Genomic DNA, 24,002 nt, shown 5'->3' with positions numbered 1-24,002 from the left:
CTTGGTTGATTCCTCTATTTATGTCAAAAAATAAGAAACAACGTGAGAGTTAATGCACCATGCCTATGTGTTTACTATTTGGTTTTCGTAAGATGACTTAATACTCACCTAGATGGTGGGAGTATTCGATTTGACAGCGGGCGGCACAGTTCCCGATACGGCTTTAATGCAGACGAGGGAGGGAGTAGCGGTTCCCGATATGTTGAACGGCCAATGCATCCTTCTTCAATTAATGCATGAGGGAAGTAATGGGAGGAGGTCCGGGAAAAGAGGCTACACGATGTGAATGCAACACAGTTTTCCCTTATTGCCCTCATATAAAGGCGCCCCTCCATTCCAATGCATCTACCACATCGTACGCACCTAAGCATTTGCCTAAGCACCTACACTAAGCGCAAAAGAGCTCACCCCAGACCCATGGCGGCGATGCTCGTGAGCGGCCAGCGGCTGCGCCAAATGGTCCACAACGCCGGCCTGCGGCATGGCGCCGAGGATCGTCTCCAGACGATGTTGGAGACCGGCTGGTGGATGGCCGCCTTCGACGCCAACTACGACTCTCAGTTGGACCAGATCATCGTTGCCACCAGCAACAAGTTCACCGTCCTCAAGAAGCTCGCGGACGACATCGCCGTACTCCTCCAGCCCGCGCGCCCGGGCTCCTCATTGCCTGCCACCCTAATCGGGCTCCATAGCCGTAACCTCTTTCAAGCACTGGTGGCCCTGCGACTGCCCGCCGACGCCACGAAGAATGTCCACCTGGAGGTCGCGCTCGCCGCGAGGCACCTCGCCCTACAAGAATTCGTCGACCTACACATCCACATGTACGAGGAAATCGTGTACATAGGTATCTACAAGGCCAGTGAGGACGCTACGACGTTGGCCTTCCTCAACAGACTCGAAGCCTTGGATGCCTTTGCTGAGAAGCACCTCGACCTCGCCACAAAAGCCGCCGCTCCTTAGCCGCCGGTCGGTGGCCCGGCACACTAAGTTGAGGAGGAGGAGGAGGTCGTACGTTCGTGGATCCATCTTTCTTCTTGCCTTCTGTAACCACCACTGCGATCGCATCATCGTGGCCTTAATTCTTATTGTGCTGTTGCATTCTCGTTCCAGTCAATACCGACATGTGTGATCCCTTTGCTTAATTATATGCATCACTGTAACTAGTACTCCATCCGTCAATTTATAAGTTGTGCTTTGTGCAACGTGCGGGCATCTTGCTAGAAACACTAGAATATGTCTATATAATCCGTATGTGATAGTCCATTTGAAATCTCAAAAAAGACAAATGTTTAGGTACGGAGGGAGTAATATATTAGGAGTATATCAAAACAATAGTGATTTCTTTCAAGTTTGTGAACAAATACTACTATTCTACTACTTTGGATCCGTCGCAACGCACGAGCACATTGCTGGTAAAAGGAAAAGGCCTGCCGCGTTCGCGTTGCACCCCCACACGCCCGGGAATCGGGAGTACAACACGGCCCGTCCGGCACGACACATGGCTTAGGGAAGGCGTGTTGCCTAGCATTTTCACTTTCATGTGGGACCGCCGTTGAGCAAACCGACACCCCGCCCGCCGCCGGGTTGGAAAAAAGAAACAAGGGGAAGATCTAGCTGTAGCACGGAAGCCAAGAAATTTGGTGTCAGACGGGGCTCGTTGATAGAGTAGGAGCATTCCGTACTAGTACTACTCCTACTAGTACCAAGTTTGTACTCCTAATACTATATTACTAGTACTACCACTATACAACTAGTAGGTACGTGCACGACACAACATCGTAGGAACAAAAAATAGGAAGATCTTGTTTTGGGTGATTTATCTTTTTTTCAATCAACGTAGTATGAATAATATGATGTGGGGGGCACCCATGAAGCTTATGTGGCTTGGTTGCATGGCTACGGAAGGTTAGAGAAAAATAAATAGATAATGTGTTTAGAGTGCACTCCACTAAATATATATATATATATACTTTGGATCCATTTCAATGGACCGGCACATCTATATCTATACCCCCTATATAGTGTGTGAAAAACTTTGAAAGTTGGTCGTTGGATGAAGCCAATCCGACGGTACAAAGATGGCAAATCCGAGCACTACTGGCCGCTGGATATCATCCACCAGATTCTGCCACATGTATAATCTAGAAGACTCCATGGTTGAACTTAATTCATGACTAAGGGCCTCTTTGATTCATAGGATTGCAGAAACACAGGAATAGGAAAAAAGCAGGATTGGAATGGCATGTTCATTGGATCCCTATAGGATTTGAGTTTGTTTGATTGTGTCACATGAAAAACAAAGGATTTCTTTCAAGAGGTTGGAGTGCATGTTAGAATTCCTGTGAAACGTAGTACAAATGAATCCTTAGGAAAATATTCTACATGATTCAATCCTACGAATCAAACGACAAACGTAGGAAAAATTCCTAAGGATTCTAATCCTTCAAAGATCCTATGAAAATCCTTTGAATCAAACAGACCCTAACTTTGCCACAACTAAGCTTAGGCAAAGTTATTAGTTCTTCAAAACGAGAGAAAGAAGTTGGCAAGCCTAAGGGAATCTTGCCACATTTTTTGTGTGTATGTCATGTGGGGCCTTAGTGTGGCTTGCCTAAGGTGTGGCCTGAATCAAACACTCGCCTAAGTTAATCAAACTTGCCTAACCTTACATTCCACCAGATTTTGCCACATGTTAGAATCTAGAAAGATCCACATGTAGAAGCATAATGCACAAACCACCAGAATCCCATGCGTGCAATGCACGTGTACTTTACTAGTACTAGTTGGTAGTAGTAAGAAATGAATTCTAGTTTTTGGCACGAGCTCGTACTGCGGGAGCACCACAAGGCCTGCCGCAGGAGTTACATTTCCCTCTCGGGGCCCACGAGACCGAACTTCAGTGGCTTAGTGGTAGAAACAAGAAACATGTTGGTCGCCGTGGTTCAACTTCCATGGACAAGCTGTCATGTCTACTGACACATGTATATCAAAACTAGAGTGTTTATATTTCAAGCACGTGAACAAGTATTATTCTACTACTTTGGATCCATTGCAACGCACGGGCCAGCACATTGGTAGTAGTAGTGTCCATCTCTATCTCTAGAGGCCTTCCCTCGTTCATCCTTTTCTCTCACAAGATAAACTACTCATACAAATGCATCTTGATGTTCTGTGGAACGCACGAGGATGTTTCCTTGGGGGTCTCTCCAGCGCGGCGTGGCTGTAGTTGCAAGTTGACGCCCCTTGAGATGCCGACATTGAGGGGCACTCGGATTTCCTCCAATGAGCAGGTAAGATGAGTTTGATCACGTAGTAAATGCATTCTAAAGACTACTTCCGTGTCCATTTCCAAATTCTCCCCCTACCCACTGTTTCACAGGTTAGGCTCGGTGCGAGTGGAGATTGGCTTGCATATGTACGGGAGGGTACCAACATCAATTTGCACAATATTTACAACGGTGAAACCGTTCCCGTAGAACCTTTGTCCAACATTGGGATCAGCCATGCAACGGTCCACCACATGAATTGGTATGATAGAACCACGGTGATATTGAATAAGATAGCACGAACCTTGCACATGGCGGCCAAAGGCGGACCATGCTGTCTGCGGCCGATTTGTTGCCGTATGATTAGGAAGACGCTGTGCTCCTTTCTAACCGCATCTTCGCGGTGACAAACCAGGGGATTTATTTTGTATGGGACACATCCTACGATATACTCGCTCTCTCCCAGTTTATTTGTTTTGAATCTTTTCGTTTTATAAGTTTCAAATTCAAATTTAGAGCTCCCCATCACATGTTGAGATTACAATGTCCATTAAATTGTTGCGTGCATGTATAGTAAAGAAACAAATCTCGAGTTTGGCACGAGTTCGTGCTGCGGGAGCACCACAATCCCTGGCGCAGGAGTTACATTTCCCTCTCAGGGCCGTCGGGACTGAGCTTCAGCGCCTTACTACACCTACCTTTGAGTCAATAACATGTGGACCCGATAGGTGACTGGTCCACACGTAATGCTCCCGTAGGCAGAGGGGTAGTGGGGCCAAGAGGGGTGAGTCGCAGGTCGGGGGACATGTGGTTTCATGGGTTCGAGCGGCGTCGTGGGAATCACGGGTGACTATGGTAGAAACTTGATGCTCACCGCATTTTAGGTGGCCCACATGTCATGCACACAAAGGCAGAGGGGCGGTGCGGCCGAGAGGGGTGAGGCGCACGTCGGGGGGCGTGGTGCCATGGGTTGGAGAGGCGTCGTGGGAATCGCGAGATGAAACATGATGGTCGCCGTAGTTGAACTTCCATGGACAGGCTGTCATGTCTACAGACACATGCACTGCATACCGATCACTAGAAGGAGTAGCAGAGAAAGCTATATATGCGGATAAATAGTTCCTTATAGTCAAGCGGACCCACGCTACTACTCTGTTACAAAGACATGCACACCATCGAAATAGTCCATCTATATCAATATACACCGAGAGGGAATAATTTTTTTTACAAGAGAGGAAATAGTTCATCCATCCATAATGCCCTCCTGCTGGTGCAGCCTTTTCTTCTTCTTCTTCTTCTTCTTCTTCTTCTCCTTCTTCTTCTTCTTCTTCTTCTTCTTCTTCTTCTTCTTCTTCTTCTTGTTCTCATTCTCTGTGGGAGACGGCTTCGCAACAAGCTCTTTGGACCTTGCAGCTATCTTGAAACTCACACGGGCATCGAGGGCAGCATATTTTATCCGCTCGTACGTCAAGGGATAATTCTCCCATCCAGACGACCTTAATGCCACCGTCTCGTCACCCTTCTGAAGATTTGTACCGAGCACAAAATTTGCTATGTCGAATAGGGATGGTGTCTGTTTATCACAAACTTCTACAGGAATTTTGATTCTGGTTTGTAGGTCAGCGATGCTATTCAAATCAAGGTTGTACGGCTCCAGCTTCTGTTTGTCCCCTTCGTTGGCTGCCCCACAGAAGTATACATCTTCCCGAGACAAGAAATCATGAAGCTCACCTGGTATGGAGGGCAAGTGTATGATGTGGTACACCAAAACATCATCTTCGAAGCACAGCTGAAGGACGGCGGCGCGCTGGATCTTCCTAGGGGCACGCTCTGTGTACTCTGCGTCAAGACCGATGACCCTCGTCTCTACCTTTTCGAGGGAGTTGGATACATTGTTGATCGACTACCGAACAACCCTTGGGTGGACGGTGATGGTGGCAACTATGCGCATCGAGCCTTCGACAAGGACATGTTGGACGCTAAAAACCTGCATCTCGATCTCTATCGCCATTTGGAACCGCTGTAACGGAGGGCTATGGTTTGGAGAATTAGGATTAGATGGCTAGTCTAACTGAAGTAGTAGATGATTATTTAAAGAGGTTAAAACAATGTGAACGCAGTGGGGTTTGGATGCAAATGAAGACGAAGGGGAGGTGAAGAAGCCAAGGAGAATCGGTTCCCGATGGAGAAGTAAATGGGAGAAGTGGCGTGCAGGCAGTTGATTAGACGACTAGGTAGACTAAACGAAAAGGCTATGCGGGTAGACTGACGAGTCGTACCTGTTCGTGTACGTGCCCAACCTTCCTGATAGGTGGGACCTATGCAAACAGATAAAAAAATGTGTCGTAGTTTTTTTTCAGCGCGTGAGTGGGAGACACAACATTCTCTGGTTAAGTAATACTCCCTTCGTTTAGGTGAGTATAAGTCACCTTATGAAAATCAGGTTTTCCCAAAACCTTTAGGCGTGGAGCATTAACTTCCCGCTCGATCCCCTCCCAGCCTCGTTAGCCAGCGTTCTCTTCCTCTGCTGCCGCGTTCTACCTTTCCATTTTTCCTCTTCTCAAGTGTGGAACGATCTACATGCCGCCCTTGATGCACCAGAACTAGGGGTGGAAACGGATCGGATAGTGCTCTTACCACTTCCATTTTCATATTTGCAAAATGAATATGAATCCAAATACGGATGTTATCGAATACGGATACGGCTCGGATGTTATTCGAATACGGATACGTATTGGATGTTTTCTTGATTCGGAACGGATACAAATAATATCAACATATTGCTTAAGTAAATTAGTCAATAGCTATGTGATATGAAATAGTCAACTTGTGACATACAATAAGTCAATGATAAATAGGTTTATGAATAAATACTATTGTAATGCATAATAATTTCTAAGTTTAATCATACAAAGAGTAAATTTGACCACTTATTTGGCTTTTATGTTGGATAATTGGAATATTGGGGCTAGAATTTTGAAAATTACCTCCCATAATCTTATACGGATACGGATATATCCACTTCCATATCCATATTTGTGTCAAAATGTCCTACCATATTTTATTTTTTATTTGTTTAATAAATTCGGATACGGATAATTTCCATTTCCATTTTGGTTCAGATGCGGATGTTTCGGATACGAATAGGAATTTTATCGGATATGAATAGCGGATATTTCGGATTATCCGCTACCACTTTCCACCCCTAACCAGAACGACCACTGCATGCATCGCGGCAGAGCGTTGATTGGGAATGCACGAGAATTTGGTTCTGCTCGCAATATGGATGATACCTGAACGATGAAGTGAACAAGCATGCTAGCACGGGAGACCTATTTACGCTATACAATACTGGAGTACTCATGTACCTACTACTACTAGTAGTAGTACAACTGTGGTACACTTGATGGTCAAAATACTATTCATCCGGTCCTCACGGTGAAGTGACAACACCCTGCGCCTGACACTAGTCTAGACGGCGTGTTCGGGTTACCAAAGTCAGCCTCACCCCGTGCACAGTGCAGTCTGTCACCGCCGCTGTACAGCACATTGGCACCTTGCCTCGTCTCCCTCTCCGCTCCCATAGCACCACTCCATCTCCATCTCCTTCTCCATCTCCATCTCACTGTGCCCTCGTGTACCGTCGCCTCACTCGCCTCCCCCAGTACCACTATTCCCTCGCTAGCCGCTCCAGCACCGACATCCTTCTCCGCCGTAAATCAAGCCCCCTTCCAAACTCCACCATGGCCGAATGCGAACCGCGCAGCATCCATATGAGCCGCGGTTGGAGCAATCTCCCCATTGACATCCTCGACCTCTGTTGTTCGTGTATGGATATGTTGAGCTCCCTGCGGCTGGCTGCATGCTCGAGGGACATGCACACGGCCATCGTCGAAGCGAGGCCTAAGCTTTTCAAGACACCCTGCTTGCTGCTATCTAGTCTTGCGAGATTGGCTCACCATGATACGGAGACGTGCATGATGCCCCTCGACTTCAATCCGATCTCCATTAGCTGAAACTTCTTTGCAGGTATGTAGTGGGTCACCGTACATCATTTCCCTCGACATCGATCCGATCACCATCGCCCGAAACTTCTTGGCAGATATGTACTGGGTCGGCATGAACTCCCACTAGATGGCTGCCTTCAGAGAAGACGGTAAAAAGTTGGTGCTCATGAACTTCCAGACCTCCCATGAGATTATCCTTCCTTCGTTGGATTATATAGAGTATTACCATCGCGGTCCAAGTCATCTAGATTACTACGTCAGTTGGACGGACCTTGTTTTGCAGAAGATTGTAATCTGCCAAGTGCCCACACGACATGCGAATTACGCAGACTTCAAGCTAATTGCCTTGTTCGACCGCGGACTCGCCTATCTTTACGCCGGTGCCTTCTTTAGCTGGAGACAACTCGGCTCACAGTGGATCATCGTCAAAGCTGATACACACTTCTGTGATGCTATTGAACACAATGGCATCATCTATGCGATCGACAAAGCAGATGGCACCACGTATTGCTGGGACGGCGCGTGTAAGTTGTTTCCTCTCATGTTAATGATGACGCCATGACACTGTTTGAACTTTTTGTGATGATTGGCATATCTCTGTTTGAGCAGAATTTGAGTAGAACTATGGCAATGTATTAGAGACGCCGTAAATCAGCTATATTTGGAATGAGTTAATTCATGTGATTGTGACCATGTCATTACAGCCAATTTGTACCCTGAATAATCAAATGGTTAGGAATATATGGATATTATCCTTATTTTACAGTAATCTATATACTACTACTAAATATGAGTGTGTATCAATGGCCATGTTAGTTTCCTCATTTTCATGATGTACAAACATGCACCACACTGTTGGTTTCATCTAACCATACATTAGGGAAGTAAATATGCATATGGATAACTCTATATTTGGAAGTAGTGAAATCCTGCAATGCTTACCATGTGTACATACCTATATTCGCCCTTCAGCAATCAATGGCTAGAATAATATCCTCACAAAATTTTTACCCACAGAACACGAGTATATAACAATGCATGGTCTGTTAGTTACCTTGAAGAATTTGTTTGTGAGGAGAGAACATGATTACATAACATGCATGACATGGTAGTTTCCTGTGAAGAATCGATTGCGAGATAACATGAGTGTAACCATGCATGGCACTTCTATATTTTCGAACCCAGTATACATTTCCCTGTATTTTCCTCCTAGTTCCAACAGGGACATATCAATGTTGTTTCTTGCATTATCCTACTCATACTCTGAACAATGTTGATCTTACATTAACAATGCCTGTCCTTTTTGATATGATGCAGTGTCCCTACAGTTACTACCCTTTGTAATCACACCACCTTTGCCAAAAACAGGGAAGCACAACTGGTTCCTCGCTCAATCAGACGACGGCAACAGACTGATGATCATTCTGACACATGAGCCGGAAAAGTTATATTGCAAAAACCCCACCGTATACAAGCACCGTGTAATACGTGAGTATTCGGACAGTGGAGGTTACGTCTATGAGTAGGATACCAGCTTGTTGGGGCCTTTAGGATTTTTTAGTTGGAGGCGGGTAAACAGCCTTGGTTCACACTCTCTGTTTCTCGGACTCAATTATCCGATTAACCAGGAGATCACCGTTGGCAAGGACCTTGATGGCAGAGAGGCTCTGTTTGCTATGGAAAACTGTGTCTACACGGTGAGCCCTAGGAGTTCGGGAGAAAACTCCCCTGATTGTCAACGATACAGCCTGCAGCCAAAAGAAGGTGAGAATGACAAAGGCATCCGGATTAACTTTGATCCTTGGATGTCTCAATTACGACAGACAATGATGTGGTTATAGCCTTCAGGTTGATAGGTAATTGGGCTATTGCATCGAAAGGGTGGAGTACTGGTGTCTCCGGATCACTGGTCGCTGAAGCGGGGCTGCAAATTATGATGGTGTTGGATCATCTCTTCGAATGACTTTGTTGTCTTTGCTGCTGGTTCTGGATGGGTAGTTCTTTCTTTTGTTATGCATATTCCTTGTCATTTGGTCATCCTCGTCTATGACACTCTTACGATGTAATAGTTGCTTCTGTTTAGAATGTCATTCTCGTCTGGATCACGAGAGTCTCAGCGCTGCAGATGGGTGCGTTTTGGTGGTGTAGCAAGACTTCTTATGAACTATCATGTCTTGCTGTTTATGTCAGTAGTAGTCACTAGTCAGTGTTTGAATGTTGTATATATTGTTGTTTCGAACTGTTTATTGTCTCGAACTACTTGTGGGCTAAATGAGGGCATCACCATTCTCCAGTGTTCAGAGTATATCTCCTTTTTTCAAGTTATATAATTTGAGCTCAGTGTCTTTTCGATGATGTACACTTGTTTGGGCCAGTGAGGTGTCGTTGAATATGGGCCGAGTAGTAACGCAATGCCAAACACGTCAATTATGACTCTCAGGCCAGGCTCTCAAAAGATCCTGAAAAATGGCCGGGCTCTCCAAAAAAGAATGAATAAGGACTCTTAGGCCGACATGTGGGCGCCACTGGTGTTTTCATGCGCTTGCGCGCCGAGAGCATATTGGCGCGTGCTTGAAATTCATGCTACCTTTTTATCCGCAGTCTCCCGCCCTCCCCCACCTCTGGAATCTCGATTCCTACTCCAATTACCCAAAATCCCCCTCCTGTACTCCCCGTACTCAAGCGCACTATCATGTCGCCGGTCAACACGGATCTCCGAGACGGAGATCCTGAGGTCCGTCCTGCCTTCGGTCGCTGCGTGATGTCGCTCAATAGTGGCATGGCGGCGCTTGACAACCAGTTTGCCGGCAAAGTGCTGATGGTAACCATCAATGGCGACCGGCCTCCCGTCTCGCCGGATGACCTTGTCAAAGCTCTTGGCATTGCGCACTGCATCCAAATAAGTGACTTGCTCATCGAAGTCTGTCCGCCACCGGCTGATTTCTTCATCAGGTTCCGGTCAACTTTCGACTGCAGTCATGTGTTCGAATCTTCCCGGCGTTTGTTCTGCGATGGCGCGCTGGTGAGCTTTGATCGGTGGCACCCAGGATGGGGCTCGGTGCCCTTTGAGCTTGAGTTTTTAACAAAGCTTACCTTCCACGGCATGCCTCGACGTGCTTGGAACAACGAGTCCATGAACGAGCTTATCAACGACCTTGGAGGTGAGCTCGTAAGTATGTTCCTCCATACAGCTGGGCTCTGACGGTTATGGCATGGATGAAGAAGCCGTCCACCATACCGAAGGTGATTGGTGTTGAGATACCGGTGCAGGAACCGGGGTTGTACTATTCATCGCCACCAAGGCCGCCGCGGACCATGTTAGGGATGTACCTGTATCGAGTGTTCATGCATGTCGAAGAAGTGGTCAATCCATCAATCGAAGTCCTGTCTCCGCCGCTGGTGCCAGGGTCCGTCAACGACGTCCATTACAGGAGTCAACGTCAGACTTTCCCCATGTTGCTTGGAACGATGGATGGCACAGGGCCTACTCCATCGCCCGCCGGAGGCCACTGCTTCTTTGGGAGAAGAGGCAGGGCTGGCTGCCTGGATGTGCTCTAATTTGAGGTAACAACTGAATCTTGTCAGATACTAGTTAAATCCGAGCTATGGGTGTGAAGCACTGATATGCCGATACATTTGATTGTGACCTGTTCTAATTTTGTAACTGAACTTTTTTTAGAAAGGGCTGTACGTCAACTTAATGTGCTAGGAGAACTTATTGTGTTGTCTGCCTGTTTTCTTTGCACAACATTCAAGATATTTCCCCGTCATTGATGAAGACAATGAACCGTTATGTACGACTTCATTGGTTTCAACATAGCCCTTCCCGTAGCGATCCACTGCTTCCATCCTGATTGTGCCGCCTGCGTGAAATTTTTGTGTGGAAGTTCAGTGTGCTATGATGTTCTATATGATTGTGTCAACTATATAAGGTTTTACTGAGCATTAGCAATGCATATGGCTAAAATATGTATTTACGAGTATCGGCCGATGGGTCTCTCTCTCTCTCTCTATCTCTCTCTCTCTCACACACACGCACACACACAAGTGGGACCCGTTGAATTATTTATTTGCTCATGACAGCTTTTAATTAGGTTCCACTGTAATCTAAATTTTTTCTTAAGTTATTAATTGAGCTCAGTGACTTCAAAAAGTTGTACAGAAGCCTTTTTGGGCCTTTCCGACGTCGCTGAATGTGGGCTGAGTAACCATGTTAGGTTGTACTGTACTACACAGGTCTTTTTTCGCTATTTTTTTAATAATAAATTTTTTATTAATTTTCATAAATATTACGCTGGGTAAATTTTTTTCAAAAATAATACACCGTCCGCCTGCTGCAGGCCGAATGGGCCTAGTCGGCCCACAGCAGGCCGATTGGATTCCAGTCAGCCTACAACTGGTCGACTGGCCCCTGTCGGCCCACTGTGGGCCAACTAGAGCTAATTGGCTCGCTGTGGGCCATGTATTTAAAAATATGTGTATTGTGACCTCCTCCGCTCGCTGTGGGCCCACTGTTGACTAAAAAATATGTTTTAAAAAGTGTTAATCATGTATTTAAAAATTGTTAAATGTGTGTATAAAAAATGTTCCTTATCTATACAATTTTTTAATGTGTGTATAAAAATAGCTTTTTTTCAACATCAGCAATGCAACTGGGCTGACAGTTGTACACAATATCCGGGTCAACTTGTTATTCTCCGCCCCGCTGGGCTGCAAACTTTCCTAGGAGGTATGCATTAGGCTTAACAAGAAAATGGACTTTAAGAAATAATAAATGGGATGTAATTATAATAACTGAACAGTTACTATGCACCAAACACGTAATTAGTTTGAAAAATATATTATTTTTGGAATTTGAAAATTTTAATTTCATTACTTGTTGCGCGCGCAATATTTCGTTGGATTTTAACGTAATACAATTTCGGATACAAATATTTCGGATCCCATCAAAATGTGGGATTTTTTTGAATTCTGTTTTGAGCGGTTGTTTGAAATTATTAATCTTGTCCTAGCTAGAAGTTGGGTTGTACTTTTAACAAACTGTAAATGGGCTGTAGTAAAGTCCATTAGAATTAAAAAATGGGCTGTACATTCTTACAAATCGCAAATGGGCTATATGTTCTCTGCCAAATCCGAGCTGTGGGCCTACTAAGTAGACGCGTACCAAGGCCTTTGTCAACTTAGTCAATATAAACGATTTTAGCTGCAGTGATCGTACGATGTCCATCCAATGGCCGTAGTGCTCCTTCAACCTCTGGTCTTCTTACTCTAGCCGCCCAAAGCAGCGCCGGTCGTGTCGCGTGCTCCTGCCTCCCGTGGCCGGCTGTGATGCCGCGGAGGCCTCGCCGCCCCGTACTACTCCCACCGCTGGCCAGGCCATCCCTCTACTCACCCACACCCCCTGTTATTCTGCGGCGACGGCAGCCTCACACCGCAGCCGAACCAGTGAAGCCTCGTACTCCTCTCCGCACGGCCTTCCACTAATGCGTCTTCCTCGGCTCCGGTCATCCCCTTCCTAGGCCTCGCCGTCGTCCAGACCACCGCCCTGGTGCTCTCGGCGCGGCGTGGTCAACATGGTCAACGACCGACTTCCATCGGAAGAGTACTGTACGTGGAGAGGCTGACAGCTGGGTCCACGGAAGCCACAAGGAAGTGCCTCCTTATTACGCACAAAATAATTATTCCTCCACCTGACAGCGGGGACCCATCGGACGGGCCACTGTATTTCGCGAAAAATGATTCGCCCCCTGATTGCTAGGACCCATGAGCTACATCTTCGCACGCAAGGAAGTGCGTCCGAAAAAAAAAACGATTCGCCGCCCTGACTGCTGGGACCCACCAGGCCCCCGACTGCTGGGACCCACCAGCTACACCTTCGCACGCAAGGAGGTGCGTCCGGGCAAAAGCAAAAAACAAAACGATTCGCCCCCTGACTGCTGGACCCACCAGCTACATCTTCACAGGCAAGGAAATGCTTGACAGTCGGGACCCACCTGGTCGAAGCGTACGTAGCGTTGTCATTCTGGTCGCGAATGTGTACGTACATATTGGTCAATGTAGAGGCACGCACATGTCGTAGTAGAGGCGCGCATGTAGCATGTACACGTACGTACAGCGGCCAGGGTGCAAGAAAGAAAATACGGCCACGTATGTGTACGTACGGGCGGGGTCTCGAACGCCTACCCGCGCATACGTACGGCCAGGGCTCGTGTACATGGCTGGGTCAGAACGGAGAAACAACGTCGTCGTCATGTTCATGGGGAGGCAACGGAATGCGTCGTGTTCATCGGGAGGGCTTGGACGGAACATGCGATGGAAACGATGCCTGGCGTATCGCAGAACGAAGGAAACGGCCTTGTGTTCGACCGGCCACGTTCGGAACGGGATCCTGTTCATCGGGAGGGGTCTGGCGTACCGCAAAACGGAGGAAACGGACCTCCTACGGTCGAAACGGGGGTGCTGTTGATCGGGAGGGGTGTGGCGTACCGCAAAATGGAGGAAACAGACTTGTGTTGGAGCGCTAGGGTCGAAACGGTGGTCCTGTTCATCGGGAGGGGTGTGGCGTACCGCAAAACGGGCCTCCATGGGATACTGTTCATCTCCACCGTCGATCTCCTCCAGCCTCCACGGGCTCCTGTTCATCCAGCCTCCACAGGCTCCTGTTCATCCAGCCTCCACCGCGCGCTACTACACCGACTACTGTTCAACCACCCCTCCACCATCTACTGTTCATCCAGCCCTCCACACCACGGGGTCCTGTTCAACCACCCCTCCACCGTCTACTGTTCATCCAGCCCTCCACACCACGGGGGCCTGTTCAACCACCCCTCCACGGGCACCCCTCCACCGTCTACTGTTCATCCAGCCCTCCACACCACGGGGGCTTGTTCATCCACCCCTCCACGGGCACCCCTCCATCGTCTACTGTTCATCCATCCCTCCACCACACCATGGGGTCCTGTTCATCCAGAGGCAACGCCACCGCACACTGTTCATCCACCCCCCCCGCAACGCTCACTGTTCATCCCATCGATCGGCTTCAGTTAGCAGCAGTAGCGAAGGAATCGCTCGATCGGGTTCAGTAAAGCGTAGCCTGCAGTGCAATCGCTCGGGTTCAGTTAGAGCCCAACGCCTCGCTCGGGTTCAGTTAGAGCCAACGCCTCGCACACACGCGCGTACGTGTACGAGAGAATGGCGCATCGCTCGGCCCCCGACCTCCCACCGTAACCGGGAACTCCTCGAAATTTTCCTCCCCCTCGCTTCTACCACGGTTTTTTCCATCATGGACGGCCCAAAGAATGTAATGCAGCTGCATCTCCGGCCCGCCAAGGACGAAAAGCCCATTTTCTGTAATGATTTTTTGTCATAGAAGTAGGAGCCCACCACATCTATGATGATAACGGGTTTTGTCACAATTATCATCATAGAAGTGTCATATGTATGACAGAAAAAAAATTCGTTCGGCCCAAAATGTCACGGATGTGTCTTTTTTTGTAGTGTTGATGTGAGACTATCTTCCCTTTTTCGTCTCCACCACAACCACCATTCTATTCCACCTAAAGTGCTATGTCCATGGCTCACGCTCATGTATTGCGTGAAGATTGAAAAAGTTTAACAATGTCAAAAGTATGAAACAATTGCTTGGCTTGTCATCGTGGTTGTGCATGATTTAAATACTTTGTATGGTGAAGATAGAGCATAGCCAGACTATATGATTTTGTAGGGATAACTTTCTTTGGCCATGTTATTTTGAAGAGACATAATTGCTTAGTTAGTATGCTTTAAGTATTATTATTTCTATGTCAATATTAAACTATTATCTTGAATCTTTTGGATCTGAATATTCATACCACAATTAAGAAGAATTACATTGAAATTATGCCAAGTAGCATTCCACATCAAAAATTCTGTTTTTATCATTTACCTACTCGAGGAAGAGCAGGAATTAAGCTTGGGGATGCTTGATATGTCTCCAACGTATCTATAATTTTTGATTGCTCCATGCTATATTATCTTCTGTTTTGGACGTTATTGGGCTTTATTATACACTTTTATATTATTTTTGGGACTAACCTATTATTCGGAGGCCCAGCCCAGAATTGTTGTTTTTTTGCCTATTTAAGGGTTTCGAAGAAAAGGAATATCAAATGGAGTCCAAACGGAATGAAACCTTCAGGAACGTGATTTTTTGAACGAACAAGATCCAGGAGACTTGGACCCTACGTCAAGCAACTAACAGGCAGGCCACGAGGTAGGGGGGCGCGCCTACCCCCCCAGGCGCGCCCTCCACCCTCGTGGGCCCCCTGTTGCTGCACCGACGTACTCCTTCCTCCTATATATACCTACGTACCCCCAAACGATCAAATGCGGAGCCAAAACCCTAATTCCACCGCCGTAACTTTCTGTATCCACGAGATCCCATCTTGGGGCTTGTTCCGGAGCTCCACCGGAGGGGGCATCGATCACGGAGGGACTCTACATCAACACCATAGCCTCTCCGATGAAGTGTGAGTAGTTTACCTCAGACCTTCGGGTTCATAGTTATTAGCTAGATGGCTTCTTCTCTCTTTTTGGATCTCAATACAAAGTTCTCCCCCTCTCTTGTGGAGATCTATTCGATGTAATCTTATTTTGCGGTGTGTTTGTTGAGACCGATGAATTGTGGGTTTATGATCATGTTTATCTATGAACAATATTTGAATCTTCTCTGAATTATTTTATGTATGATTGGTTATCTTTGCAAGTCTCTTCGAATTATCAATTTGGTTTGGCCTACTAGATTGATCTTTCTTGCAATGCGAGAAGTGCTTAGCTTTGGGTTCAATCTTGCGGTGTCCTTTCCCAGTGATAGTAGGGGCAGCAAGGCATATATTGTATTGTTGCCATCGAGGATAACAAGATGGGGTTTTCATCATATTGCATGAGTTTATCCCTCTACATCATGTCATCTTGCTTAAAGCGTTACTCTATTCTCTTGAACTTAATACTCTAGATGCATGCTGGATAACGGTTGATGTGTGGAGTAATAGTAGTAGATGCAGGCAGGAGTAGGTCTACTTGTCTCGGACGTGATGCCTATATGCATGATCATACGTAGATATTCTCATAACTATGCTCAATTCCGTCAATTGCTCAATAGTAATTTGTTCACCCACCATAAAATACTTATGCTCTTGAGAGAAGCCAATAGTGAAACCTATGGCTCCCGGGTCTATCTTCATCATATTAATCTTCCAATACTTCGTTATTTTCATTGCTTTTATTTTACTTTGCATCTTTATCATAAAAATACCAAAAATATTATCTTATCGTATCTATCAGATCTCACTCTTGTAAGTGACCGTGTAGGGATTGACAACCCCTTATCGCATTGGTTGCGAGGATTTATTTGTTTTGTGTAGGTGCGAGGGACTCGCGCGTAGCCTCCTACTGGATTGATACCTTGGTTCTCAAAAACTGAGGGAAATACTTACACTACTTTGCTGCACCACCCTTTCCTCTTCAAGGAAAAACCAAGGCAAGTGCTCAAGAGGTAGCAATAAGACAAACAGACTGAAGAAATTGAACTGAGGAAATAGAGAAAGTCTTCAGTCAAAGTCTTCAAACAGATATGAACAAGCACACAACACAGATAAGAGGAAATGGAAGGGTTGAGGAAATGGAACCAGTTAAGCTCGGTGAAGACAATGATTTGGTAGACCAGTTCCAACTGATGTGACAGTTGCACGTCTGGTTAGGGCGGCTGGGTATTTAAACCTGAGGACACACAGTCCCAGACACCTAGTCCTGAACACTCAACTCAGAACACTCAGTCCTCACCGTATTCCCCTTGAGCTGAGGTCACACAGACCTCGCCCAATCACTCGTGGTAAGTCTTCAGGTGACATCCAAACCTTCACAGACTCGGTCACTCAGCGATCCAAAATTTCCTCTTGGATGCTCTAGACCATGACGCCTAACTGTCTGGAAGATGCACAGTCTTTAAAGGTAACAAGCATCGGATCCACGCAGGATCAATCTCTTCAGTGATGCTCAATCACTTTGGGTTTGTAGGTGTTTGGGTTTGGGTTTTCCTCACTTGATGATTTTCACTCAAAGTCCTCGGAGGATGGGATGCTGTCAAATGACAAGTGTCAGTTTCTCTCGGAGCAGCCAACCAGCTAATGGTTGTAGGGGACGGATATTTATAACCTAGGGAGCAGCCCGGCATGATAAGACATAAATGCCCTTCAATGATATGACCGTTAGGTGGGTAGATATTTTGGGACAGCTGGCGCATAGCACAACAACGGTCGGAATTTTGAGTATCAAATTCCTCAGGGCTATCATGTTCCTCACTGTGTAGGCAATCTGCACTGGCGAATTCCTAACTCCTCAGTCAGAACAAATTCCTCAGAGAGCAGAAGAACTTCGTCTCTGTCACTGAAGAAATTGACTGAACTGTATGAGATTTCCAATGGCTTCACTCGAAGGGACTGGTAGGTGTAGGATTTGAGTTGAGCATCACTTGGAAATTTTTCCATAGTATTTTCTCGACCCCCTATGACTCGAGAAAGAGAAAATGAAACCGCGAAAAAAGTCTTCATGCTTCATGTTCCTCGAATGAATACCAAGTCTTCAGGATTTCACCAATTTCTTCACTTTCAAAGTCTTCAGAAAGTCTTCAGAAATCCAAAGTCTTCAGTCAAAGAACTTCATTTTTAGGGGTCGACTTTCTCTATAAATATCAAACTCCTCATATACTTATAGACCTGTGTACACTCACAAACGCATCAGTCCCTTAACCTATAAGTCTTCAATACACCAAAATCACTAAGAGGCACTAGATGCACTTACAGACCCAATCCCCGCATACCCCCAAATTACAAAGGCAGACTGGGCAGAATTCCAAAGGGTGAGGACAACTAAAGAGTTTGCTGAGAAGATTTTCAAGCAATCGGAACTTTAGAAGAAGAACATACACCCCCACCGTATGGGTGTGGCAGGATACTACGGCATGAAACTGATATGGGAACAGGAGGACAAAGAAGCAGTAGTGGCGGGTGGGAATCCGGCCTTTAGTGAAATCAGGGCGAACGCGCCAGAGACTACTTGTGGGCACATGCAAAGATGCGTTATGACGAAACTTATTACTTTGAAAACGCACGTGACGCAAAACTGTATGAAGTGATGTTAGAGGCTTCCAAGATCCCTGGAAGGTTCTACAGGAACTTAGGGCCATGTGACATTCTGTCCATTGCTCTGGGAACAAAAGAGCCCCATGGCCATGCAAGGGGTATAGGTGTTAATGTCCCGCACAAGAGGGCTTTCACACTCAGCAAAGAAGAGAGGCTCAGCATGAAAAAAGCGAGGAGTGAAATGAAGCAGAATGCATTGTATAAAAGGTTGAGGAAGGAGATTTATCCGGCTATTCGAAAGGATGTTGAGGAGTCAATGATGATGCAGAAGACTCTAACACTGACAGATAGCCAGCAGATGGGAGGGGACGCGGGCATGGAGGATGCTGCTTATTGCGCGACAACACTGCACAAGAGTAGTTGTGCATCAGCTGACCCCAGCGACACTGAGACTGCAACTGCTCGTGATGATGCTATATCTGATCTATCTGGAATGAAAGACGGGCTGAAGGGTGTGCTTACACATTATGAAGGTACATTAAAATGTGTAACAGCCTGGGTTTGTCCACCCTTCTTGGAAGATGGCCTCCTCTTGGACAATGTGCCATTGAAGCCGGGCGGTGTGAAGTGCTACATCACTAACATAAAGCCTGGATTCAATGAATTTGCCTGGAAGAATGTCCTAGGAGACTTCGCTGAGCAAAGGACCTTTGGACAAACACTATTACATGTCATCCAATGGCCACGAAAGGAAATAGAGTTCATCGATGAGATCCCTGAAGCCCCGCCAAGAGCAACCACCATCGCCCCTCAACCGGTGACACTCTCCTTTCCACAACAGCTCTCACGGGCTGATGCATCAACCTGTGATCAGCCGACCCGACTTTGTGGCATACAAGACATTTCATCCTCCACCCAAAGTAGCCAGTGGAAAGGCCTAAAACTGTTGAAGACGCACCACCAGTTCAGATGTTGGCCGCTGAAGCACTAGGGGGAGACCCAGCTGCAACACATGCTCAGCAGACCAACCTGGTGGAACAGACTGCTAAGTAGTCTGATGCTTCGGAACCTCGTGCTAAGCAGTCTGTAGGTCCAGAACCGACTGCTCATCAGTCCGTCGGTCCGCAGTTGCGTGATCGGCATACCAATGCGTCAGCACTTCCTGCTCAGCAAACCAACGCATTGGCACGACCTCCTCAGCACACCGACAAGTTGGCACCACCTGCGCAGAAACCCAACATAGCTTCAACACATGGTCAGTAGTCCGATGCCTTTGCTCCTACTGCCCAACAGTCCATCACAGCAGCACCGCCAGCTCAGCGGTCCGGCATAGATAAATCATCTACTAAGTAGTCCGTCCAAGCTTCACCGTCCGCTTGGCAGTCTACCTTGCAGGAAACCAGACGTTCTGCCAGAAATGCTTCAAGTACCAAGAAGGAAGTGGCCAAAAAGGCTACACTCACGACCACGAGGAAGCGCATCGGGAGAGTGAAGAGGAAAGAGAACGATTGCCTCTTACTTAAAGCACTCATCGCCCAGAACCAAATTAACAGCAGCTTGTGCGAATCATGGAGTAATATTATTTCTAACGACATGGATGATGAAGAAGTATGTTTGTTGCTTGCTAAAAGTAAAGCAGACATACTTGAAGTACGCAATTACGTCCATGGCCAGCCATTTCTTGTTGGTGAATACTTTGATGAGTGCAGCTCGAGTTGCCGCGAGTTACATGAATATTGCATGGATCAAATGTCAGCAGGTCATCAAGCTTTGCTAGTCCACTACAATAGAGATCATTTCCGACACGATGCTGGTTCCATCAATGTGAGTTTCGAGGACTTACAACTCTTCTTCAACTTCAACGTGCTCGATGCCATTCTTGTTAGATGCCTGATTTTGTAAGTACTTAACAAACTCTGATCAACTTCTCCATACAAGGCTGTAAATGATAAAGAGCTAACTGAATTTTATTCCTCTCAGGGGATTGAACACGCAGAGAAGAAAAAGGGAGGGTGTATATTTCATAGATCGTGAATTAGAAAACACAACAATACATGCTAAGGACCTAAGGGACTGGGACGTTAACACGGTCCTCCGTCTCTTCGAAAACACATCCCATACAGAATCATTTCTCTGGCCATATCATGAACGGTAAGTCAACCACGCATACACTTATTGTTTTTCAGATTTCGACATAATTCGCTAGTTCATGGCTTTCTTAATATGTAGCGAACACTGAATATTGGTATTCATTGTTCCAAACAAGAACATAGTTTACTACATCGATTCTCTCAGAGAGTCAACAAACGCTCAGGATCTGACGCATCTTCAGCAATTCATGGATAGGTATTGAATTCCATGATGTTGAAATTAATTTGCATTCATATCTGGTTCAATAATTGATGTTGTCAAAATTCATCATCATTTGCAGTGTGCTCGCATTGTGGAAAACTACACCAGGGAACCTGTTTGAGAGGGAACTACCTCTGCACCCCGAGATCGTTTCTCCGGTAACACACCGAAATCCGTTATTTTCGGAAAATTTATCCAATAGTCTGCAAATACCTTTCCGTACGCTAGTCAAATGTTCAAGCTTCTAAATAAACCTCTTTCTATTTTGTCCAAAGAAAAAATGATGCATCTAACACCGGTTAGGTTGTTCCTAACAGGACAAATACATGATTAATTTTGTACAAAAAATTTCAGTGTCCTCACCAAGAAGCAGGGACCAACCTTTGTGGATACTATGTTTGCAGACACATGATCTCCATCTGCAAATCTGCTGATAGCTGTGACGATCCTCGTGAATTAGTACTAGTAAGTCTATCTTAATTAATATCTTCTACTCCACTCATATGGCACATTTTGATCCTAAAAATACTGCAGCTCATCTTAAAACCGAGGACCCCTGAACCACTCCCGGCTGGTGAATTGTTGATGATTTAGAGATTTATCAGCAACTTCTTCCTGGAGCACTACATCAATACCACTGGTGATAATGAAGATTTAAGCATGCCTTCTCCTGAAACATTGGGTAAGAGTTAGCCGCTAAACATATAACACATGGAGCCATTGTTTTCCATCTGATGAGGTCTTCGTATTTCGTGCACTATGATTAATTATGTAATGCATATCTGTGTGGACAAATCATTGGAATTTAGCTACCATATGTTCAATTGCAATTGTTACAAAATCTGATGAATGTTCTTCCTGTGGACACTATTTGTTCAATTGAATATTGTGGTGAATTTTCTTTTTGCGTGCCGATTCAAAATGGATATTTTTGTTTATTTGTTCAATTGAATATTGTGGCGACTTTTCTTTTTGTGTGCCAATTCAAAATATGATATTTTTGTTTATTTGTTCAATTGAATATTGTGGCAAATTTTCTTTTTGCATGCCGATTCAAAATGGGAAATTTTTGTTTTAACCTGGCAATTGCTCCGCACACGGTTAAACTAAATGAGTGTGTGTGATCCACATCGGAAAGCATACGTCAATCGTAGCGGAACCGTCGGTGATGCACAGCAGATCACAAACGATTTGCTGTGCTACTACGTGTGCGTAGGGTCTTTGGAACTATTTGTGATATCGCGTTATCGCACACGAGAACTGGGAGTAAACCGTGCCCAATGTAAAATACAATCCCAGTCGTAATTTTTTCAGGAAACGTGTGGGATCCCAAACGAAAAGCACACATCACTCTTGCGGTAACCGTCGGTGATACCCAACAAATAACAAACGGTATGCAAGACTTGTATGTGTGTGAAGGGGCTACTGAACCGTTTGTGATAGAACATTATCGCAGACGGTAATTGTTGGCAAACGTGTGCGATGGAGTCTAGCATGGCAGACGGGTTACGCAGAAAACTCGTGTGTGATGGGGCACAAATTGCACACAGTTCATATGTTGGCCCATGTGCCTTACATACTATTTCCCAAACGATTCATTACGACAGACCGTATGGTTTCACTGCGTCATTAGAAATGCTTAATCACCGATACCACACGTGCGAAAGAATTTAGTGTGTGCTGCATCGCACACGATTACATTTTGGAAGGCCTCTGGATCACTGCTCCATATCCCCTATGGTTTCTGGGTCATGTGGGAAGGACACCCTATCCACACACTCACTTGGTGACGGTCCCAAATGCTGTCGCGGAAAGGGGTTAAAAACCGTTTGTATAGCACCGACAAGTACCAGTGGTTCTTTGAATTTGCACTTGGCGGATTCTACTATTGAAAAGCCTATGGGAAGAATTAATGATGTTCTTATTCTTGCAAATATGAATTATGAGCCCATAGATTTTCTTGTTCTTGATATTAATTGCAATCCGTCTTGTCTGATTATTCTTGGGAGACCGTTTTTACGCACTATCGGTGTCGTGATTAATATGAAAGAAGGCAATATTAAGTTCCAATTTCCTTTGAGGAAAGGTATGGAACACTTTCCAAGAACTATAATTAAGCCACCTTATGAATCAATCATGAGGGCATCTTATGGATCTCGAACCAAAGATAACAAACCTCAGATCCTTGCTTTATGCCTAGCTAAGGGTGTAAAACTATAGCGCTTGTTGGGAGGCAACCCAATGAATAAATTTTATTTTTGATTTTTGCTTCCTGTTTTTGAGTGTTAACACAATTATGCTACTGTTATGATTGTGTTTTGTATGATTTAATTAGTGTTTGTGCCTGGTAAAGCCTTTAGGATCTTCTTGGGTGATAATTGTTTGATCTTGCTAAAAAACATAAACTTTTACGCTCGCGAAATTAATTTCCATTGTTTACTAGAGAGCGATAAAATACCCATTCCACTTGTAGTAGATCAATATACAAATTTCTCAGGTCTTCCTAACTTTTTAGAATTTTTGGAGTTACAGAAGTACTCAAAATAGTCAGATTACTACAGATTGTTCTGTTTTCACATATTCTGTTTTCTTTGTGTTGTGTGCTTATTTTGAATGCTCTATGGTTTTCTTTGATGAGTTTTGGCCATAGAAAAGTTGGAATACAGTAGATGTAATACAAAAACAAAATATGAATTGATACAGTACTTATAGTAGTGATTTATTATTCATATACTAACGGATCTCATGAAGGTTTTGTTGAGTTTTGTGTAATTGAAGTTTTTAAGTTTGGGTTATCTTACGATGGATGAAGGAAGGATGGAAGAGCCTAAGCTTGGGGATGCCCCAACATCCCAAGCTATTATCCAAAAATGAGCAATCGACTAAGCTTGGGGATGCCCCCGAGTGGCATCCCCGCTTTCTTCCAACGACCATCGGTATTTTACTCGAAACTATATTTTTATTCGTCACATGATATGTATTTTGCTTGGAGCGTCTTCTATGATATGAATCTTTGCTTGTTTTATTTTGTGTTTTAAGTCATCATTCCTTGTTGGACACACCTATTTGAGAGAGCCAAAATTATGTCATGACTTGTTAGAATTGCTCTCTATGCTTCACTTAAATTTTTATGAGTTATGGACTTTCTCTAGTGCTTCACTTATATATTTTTGAGCACGGTGTGCTTTAGTATTTTTGAAGAAATGCTCTCTTTCTTCACTTAGATTTATTTGAGAGTTAGTAAAATTTTCAAGAAATTC

At 45.3% G+C, this 24,002-nt stretch overlaps 1 protein-coding gene across 1 annotated transcript in view; it reads right to left on the bottom strand.

The window, feature by feature from the left end:
- The window catches only part of LOC147990791 (uncharacterized), a 42,744-nt gene extending 24,618 nt beyond the window's left edge, over window positions 1-18,126 (bottom strand). The window contains exon 1 of the mRNA XM_087538395.1: window positions 18,114-18,126. Coding sequence (XP_087394521.1) covers window positions 18,114-18,126 — 13 coding nt within the window. The remainder of the gene's footprint in view (window positions 1-18,113) is intronic.
- Between the last annotated feature and the right edge of the window lie 5,876 nt (window positions 18,127-24,002).

The sequence above is a fragment of the Triticum urartu genome, chromosome 1A, assembly GCF_056163025.1.
Source record: "Triticum urartu cultivar PI428250 chromosome 1A, HENAU_Tu73, whole genome shotgun sequence".
Classification (NCBI taxonomy): Eukaryota; Viridiplantae; Streptophyta; class Magnoliopsida; order Poales; family Poaceae; genus Triticum; species Triticum urartu.
The sequence above is the reverse complement of the archived record's forward strand: the minus strand, read 5'-3'. Positions and strand labels throughout refer to the sequence as shown.